Here is an 18,804-nt window from a genome sequence, read left to right as displayed (position 1 = left end):
ATCTCTCAGATTCTCCCCTTGTGATATAGTAATTGTTTATCTCTCTTTTTCTCAGCTTTTTTATTCTCCATCATTTTGTCTTCTATATCACTAATTCTCTCTTCAGCTCATTTATCCTAGCAGTTAGAGCCTCCATTTTTTATTGCATCTCATTAATAAACTTTTTGATTCTGACTTGATTATAGTTCTTTTATTTCTCCAGAAAGGGATTCTCTAGGGTCTTGTATGCTTTTTTTCAAGCTCAACTAATATCTTTATAGTCATTATTCTGAACTCTAGTTCTTGACATCTTATTTATATCCATACTGATTAAGTACCTGGTAGTCAATACTGCCTCTTGTTCTCTTTTTTGAGGTGATTTTTTCATCTTGTATTTCCTCCAGAAAGTGGTCACTTTTCTATTTGTAGAGTTGCAGCTATTTTTTTCTTAGATATCTGGTTGAGTTTGTTTGTGTTCAGAATGACTTAATAGCTATCTAGCTGATTCTTGGGACCAGATGAAACTAAGGTCTCCTATACCTCCACCATCTTTGATTATTCTGCAGACAATGTATTTATTACATTGTCTGCAGAATTCTCAATTTCCTCCTTTCTTTCCTCCCTTCCTTTTTCTTCCTCCCTTCCACTTTCTCCTTTCCTTCCTCCCTCTTTTCTGCCCTTCCTCCATTCCTCCCTCCATCCTTCCAGTATTCTTTCCCATGATGAGGGTCCTTTTCTCCTTTCCTGCACTTCTTTTTCCTTTCCTATTTCTGTCTCTTTCTTCCTCTTGTCCTTCCTTCCCTAGGACACAAAGGGAGCAAGACCCAATCCTGCCCCCACAGAGTGTACCTTCAAATGGAGAAGATTCTCCTTTACAACCTTGTTTGTGTAACTTTCATAAAATAATCATGATATGTACACACCTCTTATCTTCACACCAGAGTTTGAAAGCCATCTCTAGCCATATACTTACAGCTATGGAAAACCGCTGAATGTTTTCATCCTCACAGTCTTGGATGACCTTATTTAGTTGATGGTTGTCATGGGACTCCCCATCGGTCACAATTACCATGACTTTTTTAACTCCCCTTCTGGCACCCCGAGCTTCAGTGAAAGCCTCCTTCCTGAAGTGAACACAGAGGAAAGAGAAGCAAATAAAACACCATCCCAAGGTTAGGCAAATGGTAAATGAAAGAAAAACACTGACAACTCTAGTTAGAACAGTGCTGTCCCTCCAAGATCAACATTCACAACCATTATTCAAGCTGGGAGGCATGATGATTGTTATTTGTAATAGTTTTAGATTTCTCCCAGATGATGAAGAGGTCACCATTTTACTAATCATCACATATCCCATATACAAAGGGCAGCAGTATTTCATTCTTTGGAAACTTCTCAGGGAAGGTATGACTAGAGTACACATCAGATCTGGAGAAGTTCAGATCTTAAATACTTGCTCAGCCACTCTTTTCTCTATAAACACTCATCTTTTATTCTGCTTTTGGCAGAAGTTTTTGCTTTGTCTTCACTTCCACCACATCTACTCTGATGTTTATAGAACAATATGGAAATCCTCTGTGCTGAGTTGACAAGATGGGAGAAAAAAGAATTTTGTATGGCTGTGAATGCTTGAGAGTTTTCTTGGATATGGAGGAAAATTGGACATAGCAATGAAAGACTGCTGATGGCTGTGGTATGAGTCAGTGATAGAGGAGGGCTGTGGGGCACAAGAGTGGATGGAGTACCTATGAAAGTTGTGGTCTGAACTAGGTTTTAGGACACTGGTTGCTGGGTGTGGGGTGGAAGAAAGTGGAACAAAAAGAAAATGAAAATGCTATAACCTAACTGCAAAAACAGAATTTTTTATTTAATTCAAAAAGCATTTATGGAAAGAGATGGAAGAGAAGTGAAATTAACAATTTTTGTTGTCTTGTGCTTCTACACACACACACACACGGGCATATTTTTTTCTATTTTCTTTTACTCACTCACATTCCTTTCTGGAGTCAAGTATATTTTACTTAGGAATGAAATAATGAAAAGATTTCATATAATATTTTTTAGATCTTTGTATAAAATGCAGCAATCATTATGCTGAATGATCCCTTTCAATATTTTTCCTTGGTCATGAGGACAAACAGCTGCAGTTTTTGATATGCCCCAAAAACACTTCTCTTAAACTAACCTTCCAAAGGGTTTGCACAATATACATTAGTTTTACTGTAGATACACAGTAAATATACACAACAGTAGGTAATTTGTGAGCAGGCTAAAAGATCTTGGTGATGTGGGCAAAGGGATTTTATCTCTGGTTATTTTCCTTTGAAAGGCTTGAATGTAAATGTGAGAAGTTGTTAACAATTGTTGATTTGTTTGGTCAATACATAGGATTTTGTTATACTATTTTTTACATTTTTAAATTTTTGTTATAATTTTCAAAATAAAGAAGCTATTTTTAAAAAAGTAGGCCATTAGGGAAATACATATCTCTGCCCTCTACACTATAAAGATAGATTTTCTGACCTCTTTATATGTACAAACAAAGGTGAAAACAGATGTTAAAGTCCAGTCTTTAAATGAAATCCAGATATGGATATCATATAAGATTCAATCCTTTTTGCAGTCCTAACTCCTTAGAGGATCATCAAAACTTCCTAATTCTCTTAAAGATCCAGGCCATTACTGAAGGAACCTCAACCAGTGGAGATAATTAAAAGACATTTCTTAAAGAAAACCTGGTAGATCTAAACAAGGGTTGGTTTTATATAACGTAAGAGTAGCCACTGGCAGAACTCCTGCGTACACTCTCTCTGTTTCAAATATCTTCAGCAAATTGCCATTTACCCCCCAATACTAACACCCAATGAAAATAGAAGTTAAGCATTCTAACAAATTAAAAATACTGTTTGTAACTGGCCCTGCCAAAAGAACAATTAAAAATATGCTTCAATGTGAAAAACTAATATACAAGAAAGATACTTAGTAATACCATTATAGAGTTTTATTTATATAGAAAACTCAATAAACTATGTGTCCTACAGCTAGACCCTTTGTGAAACATGTAGGCAAAAACCATATAGGGTCATGGTATTTAGAGTGTATTTATGCAGAAGCAAAGCAGCCAGAATATTTCTTCAGTTAGTTTTCAAAGATGAATATTCATTCTTAAGTGGTTGCCTCTGGAAAATACACAGCTCCCTACAGGCTCAGAGCTTTTAAAGAACACTTTGATTTACTTTGAATGTGCAGTCACATTTAGTCAATTATTTAAGAGGGTGCATTTAGTACACCTCAACATGTGCACTCTTCGTGCATGCAAACTGGTGATCCTACAGGCAGGTAAATGTAAAATTACCCCATCTGTTTGTGGTTATTTTCTCTTGAGCTCCATGTAAGTAGAACCACATGCTTCTTTAACACTTACCAGTTCAATGCTGCATGTAAAATTTTAAATTTTTGAATATCCAACTCATTCTTTAGAATATCCATATTAACTATTTTAACCCCCTTAAAATACTGATCTTAGCAGGCAGGTGAAATGAAAGTGTGGCTAATTAGCTCTTTAAAACCAGAAGAGAGTCCAAAAGTTGAAGACACTTAACAGAAGGATCCTTAATATTAGTCAAACTTTATTAGATTTCCTGTGATTTTGGTATTGTTTAGTTTTTGTTCAGAACCTTACTAGCTTTAAAGGCAAATCAGGAAAAAAAATAGCAAGAGATGAAAGAGTTGAATGCAGTTGGCAAAAATACAGAAAAAAATGTTTTACATTGTAATCGAAGTAGAGTTCTGTAGCTTCTCATAGAATGAAGTTCAACCAGAGTGGACATGTGCTTTCCACGGACGGTAGGAGGAAGAAAGGGATGTAAAGTAGAGGGGATTTGGAGAAAGGAAGAAAGTGTGCATGAATGATGAAGTTCTTACAACTCCTTTTAATCTTTGCACTGAAAATATTGTCAATTACAGGAATATTGAACTTGACCTCTTAAAAACTGTTACTTGAGAGTTCAATAGCCCTACACCAGGTACTGTAAAATTATGGACATATTAGGACATAAATACTGTGGAGTAGAAGTGGATGAATATTATCCTTTTTTTAAAAAAAATGAGATTCCTAGAAACTGTAAACAAAGAACGAAGGGAAAAGATATTCACTAATATTATGTCTTAGTACCCAAGAACATGATGCAGCAGACTATAGCAATTTTTGTGACTGAATTTTCCATCATTCAACCTTCAGAATAAGAGGAAAGATATGAAGGGTGGGGAGACTATATCATAGAAAAACTTGGTCCTAAACCTGTTAGCTAATCAATGGGATCTAGTTTTTAAAAAGATGGCTTTAGATCTTGTCAAGGTAAATACTCAATCAACACTTCAAAGGGGTTGATTGTGAGTAGTTATTTTTGCAGTCTTTTACTTTGATTTATTTTTTAGTCCACATACCTGGCTGTGTCTATTCCAAGGGCTGTCATAGTCTGGCGGCCACCTCTCTGGATTATTTTATTTGCTGCAACAAGTACCTCTTCCGTTGAGGAGTACTTATTGAGGTTGAACTCATGGGTTACATTTTCTCCATACTGTACAATTCCAACCTGAAATACCAAGCCCACTGTGAGTTAGCCACCTAGCAATGTTCCATTATCAATTTTCTTTCTTTATTTAAAGATGTGGATCAAATATACATTTTTGTCTTTCAGTTTAAAAATTCATCAGTTTCATGAGTTTAAAATCATGAAAATGATTTTATCGTTTATCATAAAATCAGTTTAAAATTCATCAATTCATGAGTTTAAAAATTCATCAGTACACAAATCCTTCTCTTTTGACAGCAATAACCATTGCTACATGTGGATAGTTACAGCCCAGAGAACAAGAATGATAGTGCTGTTATTAAACTTCTCAAACAATTGGTTTATTTCTTCAGTAGTTTCTACTGAGTGGGTCTGGCAGGCCTTGGGGGTGGGTGTAGAAGGTGCTGTATGCTGACCTGCTCTCTGCCTTCATGGAGCTTCTAAACTAGACAGAGACATAGAGTTTCAACCCATGATCATTCCAATGCATGTTCAACTGTGGAGAGGGCTGTATTGGAAAAGCTGCTTAGCAAGGAGAACCTAAGGTCCTACTTCAGAAGAGGCTCAGGGAAAGCCTCTTAGAAGTGATATTCAAGTTAAGACTGAAAGGTACAAGGAGGGTGGAAACCTACTCTGGATGGAGGCTGAGTGGGAGGATGGGGTCCACACAAGGGGAATCTGTAGGTCCAGAAGAGGAGATGAGCAAAAAGCAGGGATGTCCTGAGAACCAAAAGGAAGTCAATAAGCCTGGACCAGGCTGTGAGGGGAAGTGAAACAAGATGAGTCTGGATGAGTAATAAGTGGGGCATGTATCTGGGGAGGGCTCATACGTGCTTCAGGCTTTATCTAGCTCAGATGTAGTTTCATTTCTCTCCTGCCATCCCTTCTCACCACCATCCCGTTTCATGTTCTCTGTCTTCCCTTTCTTTGTCTTGCCTCCCTCCTTTCACTCTGTCTTTTGCATAGACTGGATAATGTGGGCAGCTAACTGCAGAGCCACCGTAGAGTAAAATGATACAGAGGGTAAAGTGTCCTGATTTGATTTCTCTTGCTCCTTATTCTTCTCCTCTCCCCTAGAGATGCCCATTTTTCTTATTCATTTTTAATACCTTTCTTTAAATGTTGATGTGAACCAATAGACGAATCTACATCAAGAATTGTGACTGAAGATAACTTTTTATTTAATTTTCTTTCCCCAAAATTCAAGATTCAGAGGATTCTACACCCAAAGGAGTGTCTTTTTTTTTTTTTTTTAAAAGATTTTATTTATTTATTTGACTGACAGAGATCATGAGTAGGCAGAGAGACGGGCAGAGAGAGAGGGGGAAGGAGGCTCCCTGCTGAGCAGAGAGCCCGATGCGGGGCTCGATCCCAGGACCCTGGGATCATGACCTGAGCTGAAGGCAGAGGCTTCACTGAGCCACCCAGGTGCCCCCCAAAGGAATGTCTTAATGAAGAAATTCTGGGCACTACATTTCTTGGGTTGGGGAAGCTATTTGAGACAGGCTATTTTCTTTCCCAGGCAATTGTGTAGTTTGTTCATTGATAAAGTTGCCTCTTGCTTGCTTCAAACCCATCCTATTTCCAAGTCTGATCCTATTTCCAAGTGTCAGGGGGATCGACATCTACTTTCCAGCTTCCTTTGCAGATGTCACTGTTGTCAGAAATTTTCAGGCTTAATTACATGTTTGATTAAAAGGTACATTTCCACTACTGTGTCTTCTTGTAAGCCAGATGTATACTCTGGCATTTTCAGAAACCAATAAGAGAACCTTCCAATTTAAAATAATTTTTATTATCTTTGAGCTACCTTCTAGAGTACATTAGACATCTTGGAGCAATTAAGGCCACCATACTTAAATAAGAGTAGTATCCTATATTTTTAATGCTTTTAAAAACCTTTTTCCTAATTTATTCAGATTATAGTAACAGAAATTAGTACCATATTTTATAAATGAGGAATTTAGGTTTAGAATGCTCTTCATGGCAGAGAAGGGTTTAGTCTAAGATGAGAATTCCTTATCCCTGGGCTTTTTCTATCACTCAACCTCCTCTCTACCAACACACACCTCCCTAAAGCCCTCACATTCTCTGTCACCTCAACCTGCTAGTTTCCACTAAAAGCTGCTACCTCCATCTGTAGTACCTCCAGGTGTACTAAATACTAAGTACTAAATACTGCAGCACCTCCATCTCAATTTCAAGTGTTCTTCTGTCTGGCCATTAACTTAAACTCATTTACATAGTATATCTAATTCATCAATTCCTTCACCACATCAAGACTTCTAATTAATTCAGAGATCCTACTTTTTTTTTAAACTTAGCCTAGATTCCATGGTCCATCACCATAATCATTTACTTGCAGACTTTAACTCCTTTAACCTTTTTCCCCTCCATTAATTCACTTGGCTAACTTCCAACTCTGGTTAAGTCCAAATATCTCCTTTTCTTTGCATGCTTCTGTGACACTAAATGTTTCAACACAGAAATCACACAACTTGTCGACTGGTCTCACTTTAAAGTTATGGCCATGGATCTCTAATGTGGTTGCACATAACACCGCCCAACAGTCCGACTCCTTTGTACTAATGAATGCACTTTGCTCCATTTATTGAGTTCCATCAAATTCTAGTCCTAAGATTTAACTGTTCAGGAAAAAGAGAGTATCACACTGATACATGGGGAGGAGGTCACATGAAAAGAGGCAAACAGGTTGTTTTATGCCATAATATTTGACATTTGGAACACATTTTACATATCCTATAAAACTTTCTATGAACAATTGGATTACTGGACACCAGGAATAGCAGAAAAATTTTAGCTCCTTGGTAAATCAGAAATCAGTGCTTTATATCTCCTCTCTCTCTTTCTCTACCTACTTAACATATATCTCAGTTTTGTAAGTTTATTCTTTAGAGACTTTTTAACTGCCAGTTGCCTCACCCTTTCTTTCACTTTGTTTCTAACAACTCTACCTGACAGTCTCTTCAAATGACTGACTGCCCTTGGACTGCTAGAGTTGCTTTGCTCCAGAGGCTCAAAGAACCAGAAGTGCCTGGAAATTTTCTCCCTCCTCTCCACAGGCAATGTCTGAACCCAGGCAGCAAAAGACCGGTCCCTTGACTCAACTTGGAGCTTCCCTTCCAGATCAGCTTGAGGTCTTGATTTCACCTGAAATCACACCCTTGATGGTCCTCAGTTGCTACTGTTTTGCTCTGCCAAATATCTTACCATTTTCTTTTAAAAGCCCCTTAGTAAATCACTGTCACTTGGCTCATTTTCTTAGAGTTTGTGTCTGGGAAACCAGACCTAAAGGAGGGAGAGAGGAGATATAAAACACCGATTTCTGACTTAACAAAAGACTAAAATTTTTCTGTTATTCTTGGTGTCCAGATAATCCAATAGTTCATAGAAGGTTTTATAAGATATGTAAAGTATGTTGCAAATGTCAAATATTATGCCACAAACAGCCTTGTTTAATTTCCGTATAGTCTACCTCTTTTCATGTGATCCATTATCTCTGTTTCTGAATTTCTTCATCGGCCCAGGCTAGACCTCACTGCCTTGAACTTAGATTGTGTCAATATTTGGTCTCTCCACTCTCGCTTTCCCTCCAATTCCATTCTCCTCAGCTCCTTCTACATATTCATGGAAGACTAAATGTCTTGAAATTCTGCTTTTATCACATAACTTCCTTGTTCAAAAATCTCTAATAATTCTCCATGGCCTACTACACCAATACACTTGAAAGATACACTTTGAAATACACTTTGAAGGAGGATTTTTATTCTGCGTACAATAGAAAACAGATAAAACTTCAAGGTGCTCCTTGAAATACTAGACCTGTAGGATAAAATTCAGTTTTCTTTCCCTGACCTGCAGTCACTCAACAGCTTGACCGCACCTTCTTTGTTCTCCCTCAACTTTAGGATTCCCCAGACCCAGGGGCTGTCCCTATCCTTTCTCATCCCTCTAACAAAACTAAATTTTTGCTACCCATTCTGGAAGATCCAATTCAAGCTTCACCTTCTCTGCAAAACTTTCCCCACCTAGTCACCAATCTAGTTCATACTGTTGTGGCTCTTCTCTAAGCCCTGAGGCAAACTTATCTGTTTTGCTCCCGTGAATACAGCATTCTTCTCAACTGCTTTGTATGCGTGCTTTATCTCCCAAACTACATTGTATGTTCTAGAGGGGCAAAGAGGGGCAAAGAGCATGGACTATGTCATAGCTTTTGGTATCTCTTATCCCACACCACTGCTTTGCTTTGCTTACAGTTGACCCGCATAAATTCTTACTAGATGACTGTAACATTTCACATAAGCAAGTAGAAAATTGAGATAGCAGGGAAATAATGATAAGCAGAAAAAGGGAGACAAAAATAAGTGTGGGAAATGAGAAGACTGAACAGTGGAAACTCAAATCTCGGAAATGACATAGTGTGGGACCCTGGCTGATACTGGGCTGCATATTTCCTTAGAAAACAGGCCGAATAAGGCCTGCTCTGTCTTCCCCATAAAAAGGGTGCCATTTATTGATTTTCATCACATGAAAATGGTAAAATCACACACAAAAATATAAGTAATGCTTGCTGAGTATTGATGAGACTCAGTGAATAAAAACGGTTTCAGTTCCAGCTTAGTGTATAATTTAAGGCAGGTAAAAACAGATTCATACTAGCACACTGTGTATAGGCACATATGCAACAGAATCAAATAAAGGTGATGTAAATAGCAAGATAAAAAGTGAGCCAAGTGAGGAATACACATTGTAAGGAGACTGGAGGAGAGAAGTACAAGCATAGTTACTGTCTCACATTGAAAGGCTTCATGGAGGGAAGACAACGTAGCCTCCTGAGTGACATACCCAGGTAAAGAACACACAGTAGGTTATGAATGTAGAATGGGAGAAAGCAAAGCTGTCTGGAGCTTGGAAAATATGTAAAAAATGATGAGGAATTGAAATCATTCTAGGAATTGAGAAAAATAAAAACAGCCAATAATCATCATATTCAACTTGAAGCAGCCGGTTGCTTCAGTTGTTGGAATGATACAAAAACCAGAGGGTAGAAGCTAAGTAGAACACTGTTGAGTATTGGAGATAGAAAGATTCTAGGCATGTTTGCTGAATGGAAATAAGTAAGCAGGGATGGCAGCTAAAAGAAGCAAGAGGTTCGATGTAGAGAAAGTGGAAAAACAGTAGCTTATGACATCAGTAAGAGTACGGGAAGATAGTAAAAACACTGATAAGGAGTGGGTGAATCACAAGTAGCACAGTTCCTTTTCAGAGACACCTGGAAGGGAGGCCTTTACTTCCTAGGGAGATACAGTTTGATCTTCCTGATTAAGTAAACAAAAGATACAAGTATATAATTATAGTCTAAGTCCAAAGAGAACTAAGATTCAGGCTAGAGCATAACTCAGACACACAACTGGCTGAGGATTCTGTTACAGGAACCAGAGGTTTCTAACACTGACTCAAACCTTCCATTTAAACGTGAGATTTAATCCTTCTTCTGCTAAGCCACAGACTAATATTCCCTTACTCCTTTCCTAGGGAGTATTAGCATCCTTTTGTATGTTACTAGGTATGATTTTTAAGGAGTGCCATGGCCAAGAAATCTTGGAAAACAATGGGTAACACAAAGTTAATATGTATCTTTACAGCAAGACCCCCTTCTACAACCTCTCTGTCTCTCCTCCTTTAGCTCTTTTGTCTGCCTTTCTTTCTCCTTCTGCTATTTATATTGACTTAAGTTAAAAAAAAAGCCACAAATTTCAAATGCAAAAGACCAAGGCTTTCCTCTTACTCCTGTCCCCAGTTGCTCTACTCTGACTCATAAGCAAATTCTTTTGAAAGTGCTCTGGGGGGGGGGGGCTGTGCGTCCCAGACTCTTGGTTTCAAGCGGGGTCCTGATCTCGAGATTGTGAGATTGAGTCCTGCATTGGGCTACATGCTTAGTGGAAGTCTGCTTGTGATTTTCTCCCTCTGGCCCTCCCCTCCTCTCTAAAATAATAAATAAATATTTAGAAAAAATGAAAGTGCTCTTAGAATCTTTAATATGAAAACATGAATCGTGAATCATGAATTGGAAGACTTGATACAATTTATTGTTATTTAACAGAACATTCTTTGCGAGGAACATATTCAACACCTTAAGCAACACAGTTTGGAAAACATTTTTTTAATTAAAACATTAATTGATCTTGCAAAGATCAATTAATTGTTCTGCCTCACTTACCTTTGTTATAGTCATGATATAATATCATGTACTGTAGTTGCCCAAATATAAGATTTTATCTCATTTCTAAGTTGGAAGTGTTTTGGGTTCAGGGACAGAGTTCATTCATTCATTCATTTTTCAAACTGCCCATGGCATCTAGCATAATATTCAATCAGTAAGATACTTCATATATATCTGCTGAATTACAATGAATTAATTATCTAAGAGGCTTTGTTTCTTTTGGGGGGGTCGAGAAGAAAGAGGAGGAAAGTGAATGTGAGAAATATAAAAGAAATCACTGAAAGGAGGGCCTTCTCATTTTTCTCTCATGAAGCTTCAAGTCACAGCAGAATGACAAAGAAGTTTAAGAAAGAGAAGTGTACAAAATAGCTATTAAGTGTATTAAGTCGAAGAGCTATGAAGGAATGGAATTATTTCTCATTTAGAGTTATATTATTACTTTGTATTGTTAAGTCGCTGTTATAACAGCAGTGCCCAAATTTTTATTTCTAGCACAAACTAAGTTTCTGGGCTTTCATTCAACAATTAACATTACCAACTCAATGGCTTCTTTAGGGAAATAATGATAGGGTAAAAATAATGAAGTTTTCTCTGTAAGATGCACAATTGTTTAACATGAAAAGAGCTCAGCCTTTGTGTCTGACCAATTTTCTCTTTCCTTTTACCAAACTATGGTACAAAAGCCCTGCCCTGTAATATGCTTCTAATGTAATTAAGTCAGAGTATGATGTGGTAATAATACAGACGGCAGTCCAAGTGAACCATCAGCACAGGCCATTCTGAGGCTACATTAGCTGAAACCATGCTTAACCTCTTGTCACTATGGAGAGGGACATAAATGGGACTGGTTTCCAAGGAGATGAAATGAGTCCTCAGAAACATAAAATTGATAGATGATAGATATAAGTCCTAGGAAAAGGGTGTCTTTAGCTGTCCTCTTGGATGCTGCCACAATGAAACGCATTCAAATTCAAAAACGCAAAGAGAGAGTAAAAGTAAGGTTCTGAGGAGACAGGAGACTGTGGCAGAAATCAGAATGAGAGGTGAATGGGGCTAGGGATGGAACATCTGCAGAGAAAAACCTGAGATCTAATGTAAAGGGGTGTTGGTGGGGACAGTCTCCACAAACAAGTACTTCTAGCTCAATGACTTCATGAAATAGAATGAGAGAAGGAGGTCATTACAACAATGATTTTTAACACAAAGAGAAAAATCCCAGCAATGAAATTTTCCCAACCCAAATGATTTACCTCCTATGTGTTGGGCAACACCTAACACTCTATTGTATGTCATAAATAAAAGAATTAAGGCCCCATGCTGTCAAAGCGGAATTCATAGTCTGCCAGGAGAGACAGACACATGAAGCAAAGAGTAGTGCTACCAACTGATGAGAACAATAAATGAAGGGTGAGCATAGGATACAGGAACATGGGAGGAGAAAGAATTGTTCATGGGAAGCAGGGGTAGAAAGTGACAGAGCAAGTGACATAGGAAATGAGTCTATGAAGTTTACCTGGTACCTAGGGCCTGGGGTAGAGAAAGTCTCTCTGGACAGAGGGACTCATGTGGACCCGGATGACGTGTTCAGGGAGGGCCAGAGAGGGGTGGCTGCAGAGCAAGAAGGGAGGCCACAAGGCACCAGGGAGGCAGGGGGCAGTGGCAATGATTGGTGCCAGGTAACAGACGCCGTATAATCCAGGGGAGAGCTTGGATATTATTCAGCAGGTAGAGATACATTTTTTTATCTAGGGAAATGTTATGATCTGAACTTTACCTTGGAAAGACAACGCAGGTGACTTATGCATGGAAGTAGGGGAAAATGGAGACTGGGTGGTTAGTGATCAAGAAGATTCTCCTCATTCATAGCACCACTGTCAGAAACTATAGCCTGATTGACAAGGATACGATTGCAAGGCGCAGTCAGGGTTCTTTTCAGACTTCAAAACAATGAATCAGACCTCATATTTAAGGCTTCTAGGGAAATGGCCATAAAATGTGCAGTAAAAAGAAAGATAAATAATATTCCTAAAATTTAATTAATTTCTCTCTTTCATTTTGCCTGGTTTAATGTTATGCTACACTCTTGATAGCAACAATCTAGACATTGTTCCATTAGTATATTTCACTTTTATATCAAGCCTCACAATTTACTGGGTTTATTTAGGGTAATGCACTCGTATTTGGCATATTTATATCATTCTCATTTATTATTAAAAGCAATGTTATGTTTAGGTATTGAGGATCAATAAGGCCTCCATAATGTTTACACCATCATATCTTTTATGGCAAGCTCAGAGTGTTTCAGGTTTGTTTTTATAGGTGGTTTTTTTTTTAAAAGGCAATTTTATAGCCTTTACTCTGTCTTGGGTAAAAAACTGGTTTACAAAATTTCCTTCAGTATCTTTCAAAACTCTTAATGGGGCCACACCGAAACATGGAAGAAATTTTGAGTAACTCTTTGGAGTTGATCTTTTTGTCATCATGTTGCAATTTCCTAATATATACTAATTGTCATATGGACATTTTATTTTTTTAAGTTTTTTAAATTTTAATTCCACTTAGTTAATATGCAGTGTTATATTAGTTTTGGGTGTACAATATGGTGTGATTCAACATTTCCACACATTATTCTGTGCTCATCACAACAAGTGCACTCCTTAATGTAAGCTTTTTTATTTGTTTTCCATCCTTCTCCCTTTTTTCCTTTTTTTGTTTTTTTTCATTGTGTTGACAACTACTTTCACATCTTTGCAACTACCTTTCAGGACATGCAGTTACTAAGTGACAAATCTATGACTGCAGAGAATAGGTTATTATATTTCATCTTTACATGTTGTACTGAGTGCATGACTATATCAATATAATAAACAAGGACTCATGAGGTATAGTCAGAATGTAAAATTTAAAATATATGTTTAAAAAAATAAAAACCTATATAATTTGACCCTTAAGGAACACAGGTTTGAACAGTGTGGGTCCACGGATACATGACTTTTTTTTTTTTTTTGTAAATACAGTATAGTACTGTAAATGTGTTTTCTCTTCCTTATGATTTTTTAATAACATTTTCTTTTCTCTACCTTATTTTATTGTAAGAATATAGTATATAATATGTATAACATATACAATATGTTCATCCATTACTTCTGTTATTGGTTAGGGCTTCCAATATTATGAACTAATAATATAGATTCCAATAATATGGACTATTAATAAGTTCTCAGGCAATCAAAGGCTATATGCAGATTTTTAACAATGCAGAGAGTCAGTGCCCCTAATCTTCACATTGTTCTAGGTCAACTGTATTTTAATTTAGTTGTACCACATGAAATTGCTATATTTCTAGGTTAAAAAAAAAGATCAAATAACAATAATTTCATATAGTTCAACCTAAATTAAAACAAACTCAAGAAGATAAAATATCAAAGTTGATTTGTAGTTAATTTTTCTCTGCTCCCTTTACTTACTTACTTACTTAGAGTGGGTGAGAAGCATGTAGTTGGCAAAGGGGCACAACTGGCTGTTTCTTTGTTTCTTTACTCACCTTCCCTTAGATCGTTAGCTGTAGTTTCTGACCTCTCCAGGAACAAGGGTGGGGGAGATGAATAAAGGATACAGGAATTCTTACTTGACTGGTGCTATCAAGACATTTGCAAATGACAGTACAGACAAAAGGTTGATATCCAGAATCTATAATGAACTCCTCAAACTCAACACACACAAAACAATCATATCAAAAAATGCGCAGAAGATATGGACAGACACTTCTCCAATGAAGACATACAAATGGCTATCAGACACATGAAAAAATGTTCATCATCACTAGCCATCAGGGAGATTCAAATTAAAACTACATTGAGATATCACCTTACACCAGTTAGAATGGCCAAAATTAGCAAGACAGGAAACAACATGTGTTGGAGGGGATGTAGAGAAAGGGGAACCTTCTTCCACTGTTGGTGGGAATGCAAGTTGGTACAGCCTCTTTGGAGAACAGTGTGGAGATTCGTCAAGAAATTAAAAATAGAACTTCCCTATGACCCTGCCATTGCACTCCTGAGTATTTACCCCAAAGATACAGATGTAGTGAAAAGAAGGGCCATCTGTACCCCAATGTTTATAGCAGCAATGGCCATGATCGCCATACTGTGGAAAGAACATAGATGCCCTTCAACGGATGAATGGATAAGGAAGATGTGGTCCATATACACTATGGAGTATTATGCCTCCATCAGAAAGGACGAATACCCAACTTTTGTAGCAACATGGATGGGACTGGAAGAGATTATGCTGAGTGAAAAAAGTCAAGCAGAGAGAGTCAATTATCATATGGTTTCACTTATTTGTGGAGCATCACAAAAAGCATGGAGGACATGGGGAGTTAGAGAGAAGGGGGTTGGGGTAAATTGGAAGGGGAGGTGAATCATGAGAGACTATGGACTCTGAAAAACAATCTGAGGGGTTTGAAGTGGCAGGGGGGTGGGAGGTCGGGGTACTAGGTGGTGGGTTTATAGAGGGCACGGATGGCATGGAGTACTGGTGTGGTGAAAAAATAATGATACTGTTATGCTGAAAATAAATAAATGAAAAAAAAGAGACATGGATCAGATGCTATAAGGTATTAGCAGCCTTCATGTGGGTTCTCTGCAGATTTCCCTTTATTTACATCCTTGTCTGAGTGAATATATTTCACTACTGCAGTCCCTAGACATCAGGGATGTCCTCTGCTTTTGTTTGCAGAAGGCTCTGCTCACCTCCGGAAGAGTCTATGAACAGGACCTAGCCTGATTCCACAATGATTCATAAACACACACTTCTTTGTACTCATGGATCCTGCACCTGCAGGCCAATTCAACCGCAGCTACCTCTCATCTGATTGCCTGTCAGGAGCTGGTCGGCTGCTGTCTCACCCCTTAGGTATTTCAGGCAGGGATCAGGCACTAGTCAACTGTGTGTCCCAACTTTAGTGGACACATTGGGCTCACTGCTTGATCCCACTGAAGCCTTTCTCACCAGGCTCTTTTTAGAGAGAAATCTTCACAAATCCCCTCAACTCTCTTTTAATTCCTTTATACCCTTGAGGTGGGTGAGGAGTCTAAGAATTCACCATGCAGCTCTTAGCTTTCTATCTATCTGTAGCCTCTCTCACAATTTATTTTTATATCTTCCCCTTTCAGGAATGAAGGCAGGGAGGATAAGTAATTGGTCTCTGCCGTTTCCAACCTGGGCAGGTTCATTCCTCCTTAGGCAACCTGGTGGTCCCCCTGCTCCTGGGAGGTCGCCTTATTGATGATGAACTTAGTGCGCACACCCGACTGGCATAGCACGCTACAGTCCAGAACTCCTAGGCCCAAGCAATCCTCCTGCCTCAGCCCGTCGAGTAGCTGGGACTACAGGTGCACGCCATCACGCCCTGCAGTGGTGTACTTGGGAGGAAAAATTCCAGAAGCAAATTCTGCTGATCTTAAAGCAGAACTGGGTTCTTTAATTGAAACAAAAACAAAAACAAAAGACAAAACAACCCAAACTTAATTAAATTATGTTATAATGAGTCAGGGGAAAAAATGGTTGTTTAAAATAAATTATGTTTTTGGAGAGAATTACTATAAGACTACATGAAAGATATCCACACTTTTTAGTACACGTTTCTTTGAAAAGGAAGTATTTTTCCAAAATTTCTACAAACAAGTAGAAAAACTTGTTTCTACAAACAAGTAGAAAAACTTGTTTCTACAAACAAGTTTCTACTCTGAAGAAGAAACATTCCCTCTGAAGGAAGGTCAAACCTTAAAGGGAGTTTAAATGTGTTATACTTAAAACCCTATTAAATACAGATTAGCAAATCGATGGCTTAGTAAATATATTCTTTTCAATCTGTTTCATTTAGATAATTACTTACAAATCATAAATACAACTGAAGCCAAAACAGAAAAAGATTAGAAAATACTGAAGTATAAACATTAAAGCCTGAAGTATAAAGTAATATCCTTAAAATAATATTATAATGCCAGTTACAGAAAGAGTGTCTCATTAAATGTCCACCTATCAGAGAAAAATTTTTAAAAGCATTAATTATGATATATACATTTATTCAACAGAGTCTCATTAAGGGCCCACTATATCACAGCAAAGCACTGGCTGGTCACTAAAAAGGATTAAAAGATGATATAAAGTCTGTATCTAGAGAGGCACCAGATGCACATACACATCAATATGTAACAATGCATTCGTCTTGTATTTTTCAAACTTTACCATGTTTAAGAATCACGTAGCTTGCTTACTTAAAACGCAGGCTCCATAGCCCCACTCTGAGAGACTCTGATTCTAAAAATGTGGGGGATAGCCCAAGCACCTCAAGGATTTGAAAAAAGAAATTCTACAAGCCACTTTTGGAGAAACACCACATTGTACAGAAGCCCTATGAGGGCGGTGGCGGTGTCTGTCTTATTTTCCATGATTATCCAAGCTCTAGTACAGAGCCTGGTACACTGTAAATCCTCAGGAAAAACATTCAAGTAAATGAATGAAGGAGTATGGCTAAACTCCACAATGAATTATATAAGCAAAATGTGACATAAAAATTCAGCCATTTAAGAAGCTCCTTTCGCCTTGGGAAGAAGGTTTCCTTGGTGACATTGGCAGATATCACAAATGACTCAGTGTACAGGATTGCATTCTGAAATACCCCCTCTGTGGAATGGGGTCCCAGAACTGAGTAAATGTGACCAGAGTCTTCTGTCTTGGAGTACGTTCATTTTCCTCCCATTCGCTGTAGCATCTGAACCCTTAAGGGCTGGCCCCTATGCCTCTGAATAGAGTGATTGTTCCGCCTTACAAAGACATAGGACTCTATAAAGCCCACACCAGCAGGCTAGAATTCCACTGGTAGCTGGCAGAACAGCTCCTCTATTAGGACTTTCACTATAGAAATATAAAATTAATTACAGTCTTAGTGGAACAGAAACATCAAAATTGCAGCAGAATGGCTTGGCATGTAAGCAATTGATTGTTACCTATTTCTTTACAAAACTGAGTCATTGGCACAGATACCCACTGAGGCAGTGATTATTTTTCTAAGAGAGCCTTGTAGATTTCCTTCTTGAAGTTGTGGAGCAACTTCAAACATGTCACTGCTGCACTAATGTCCACAAATAGCTACAGATAAATAATTTTTTACGGTGAAAGAGATAGATGGATTTAAAAGAAAATAAAATTTCCGGATGACTAAAATTTACTAGAAATTAAAAACTATTCCAAGACGACTCTTCAATTTGGAAAGAAAGGACTGGATAAGGAAGCAAATGGGGTGGGCAAAACAGGTGGAAGGGAAGAAAGTACATCATGGGGAAGGTAGTGAGAGAGGACAGAGCTGTGGTGCAGCCACCTCCTGGCGGGTGTGTCCTGCCAGGGAAGACCGTGCCATGGGGCTGGCTGTGGAAGGACAGGGACAGTCATGATGAAATGAAAAGAACTAGAGACCTAATATTTAGGACAACTCTGAAACTTCTCCAGAAGCAGAGGTCTCAGCGAGGACAGAGAGCTTGACTGCAGTTGGGAAGCTATGGTTTCTGATCTGTCATCAATAAGCAGGAAACCATAAACAAGTTACTCAGCCTCTCCCGCCCCCTCCATAAATTGAGATTTGGGACTAAATGACCTCTACAATTCTGCCATGCTTTAATTTTATGGCTCTATGAAATCTTATTGACCAAGGATAGAAAGGATAAGGGAAGAGAAGAAAGAGGGGAGAGAGAGGTCCTCAGAAGGGGGGCGGGGAATGGACCAGATGGAGGAGCAAGTCTCAATTCTGGAGTGGTCTTTTAAAGGACACGGGCTGCCTTTTGCCCTGAAGCAAGAGGAGATACAATATCCTCTCCAAACCTCTGGTAATTCACTTGGGAAGATTAATTGTAAATGAGAAACTTGCATCCAGGAAAATTACATTTTGTGATGCATAAAGGTACATTTTTAAAAATTAATTTTATACTGATTTCAAGATGTTCTTTA

The 18,804-nt window shown here is 38.1% G+C and overlaps 1 protein-coding gene across 2 annotated transcripts in view; it reads right to left on the bottom strand.

The window, feature by feature from the left end:
* The window catches only part of ITGA1 (integrin subunit alpha 1), a 175,616-nt gene that overhangs the window by 71,002 nt on the left and 85,810 nt on the right, over positions 1-18,804 (bottom strand). For both annotated transcript variants that reach the window (XM_004737905.3, XM_013051321.2), the window contains exons 7-8: positions 4,426-4,574; positions 953-1,103 (exon numbers count right to left, since the gene is read on the bottom strand). In XM_004737905.3, coding sequence (XP_004737962.1) covers positions 953-1,103; positions 4,426-4,574 — 300 coding nt within the window. The remainder of the gene's footprint in view (positions 1-952; positions 1,104-4,425; positions 4,575-18,804) is intronic.

The sequence above is a fragment of the Mustela putorius genome, unplaced genomic scaffold (assembly GCF_011764305.1).
Source record: "Mustela putorius furo isolate JIRA1106 unplaced genomic scaffold, ASM1176430v1.1 tig00000407_pilon_pilon_pilon, whole genome shotgun sequence".
NCBI classification, from domain to species: domain Eukaryota; kingdom Metazoa; phylum Chordata; class Mammalia; order Carnivora; family Mustelidae; genus Mustela; species Mustela putorius.
Note: the sequence above shows the minus strand (reverse complement) of the source record. Positions and strands in the feature narration are given on the sequence as shown.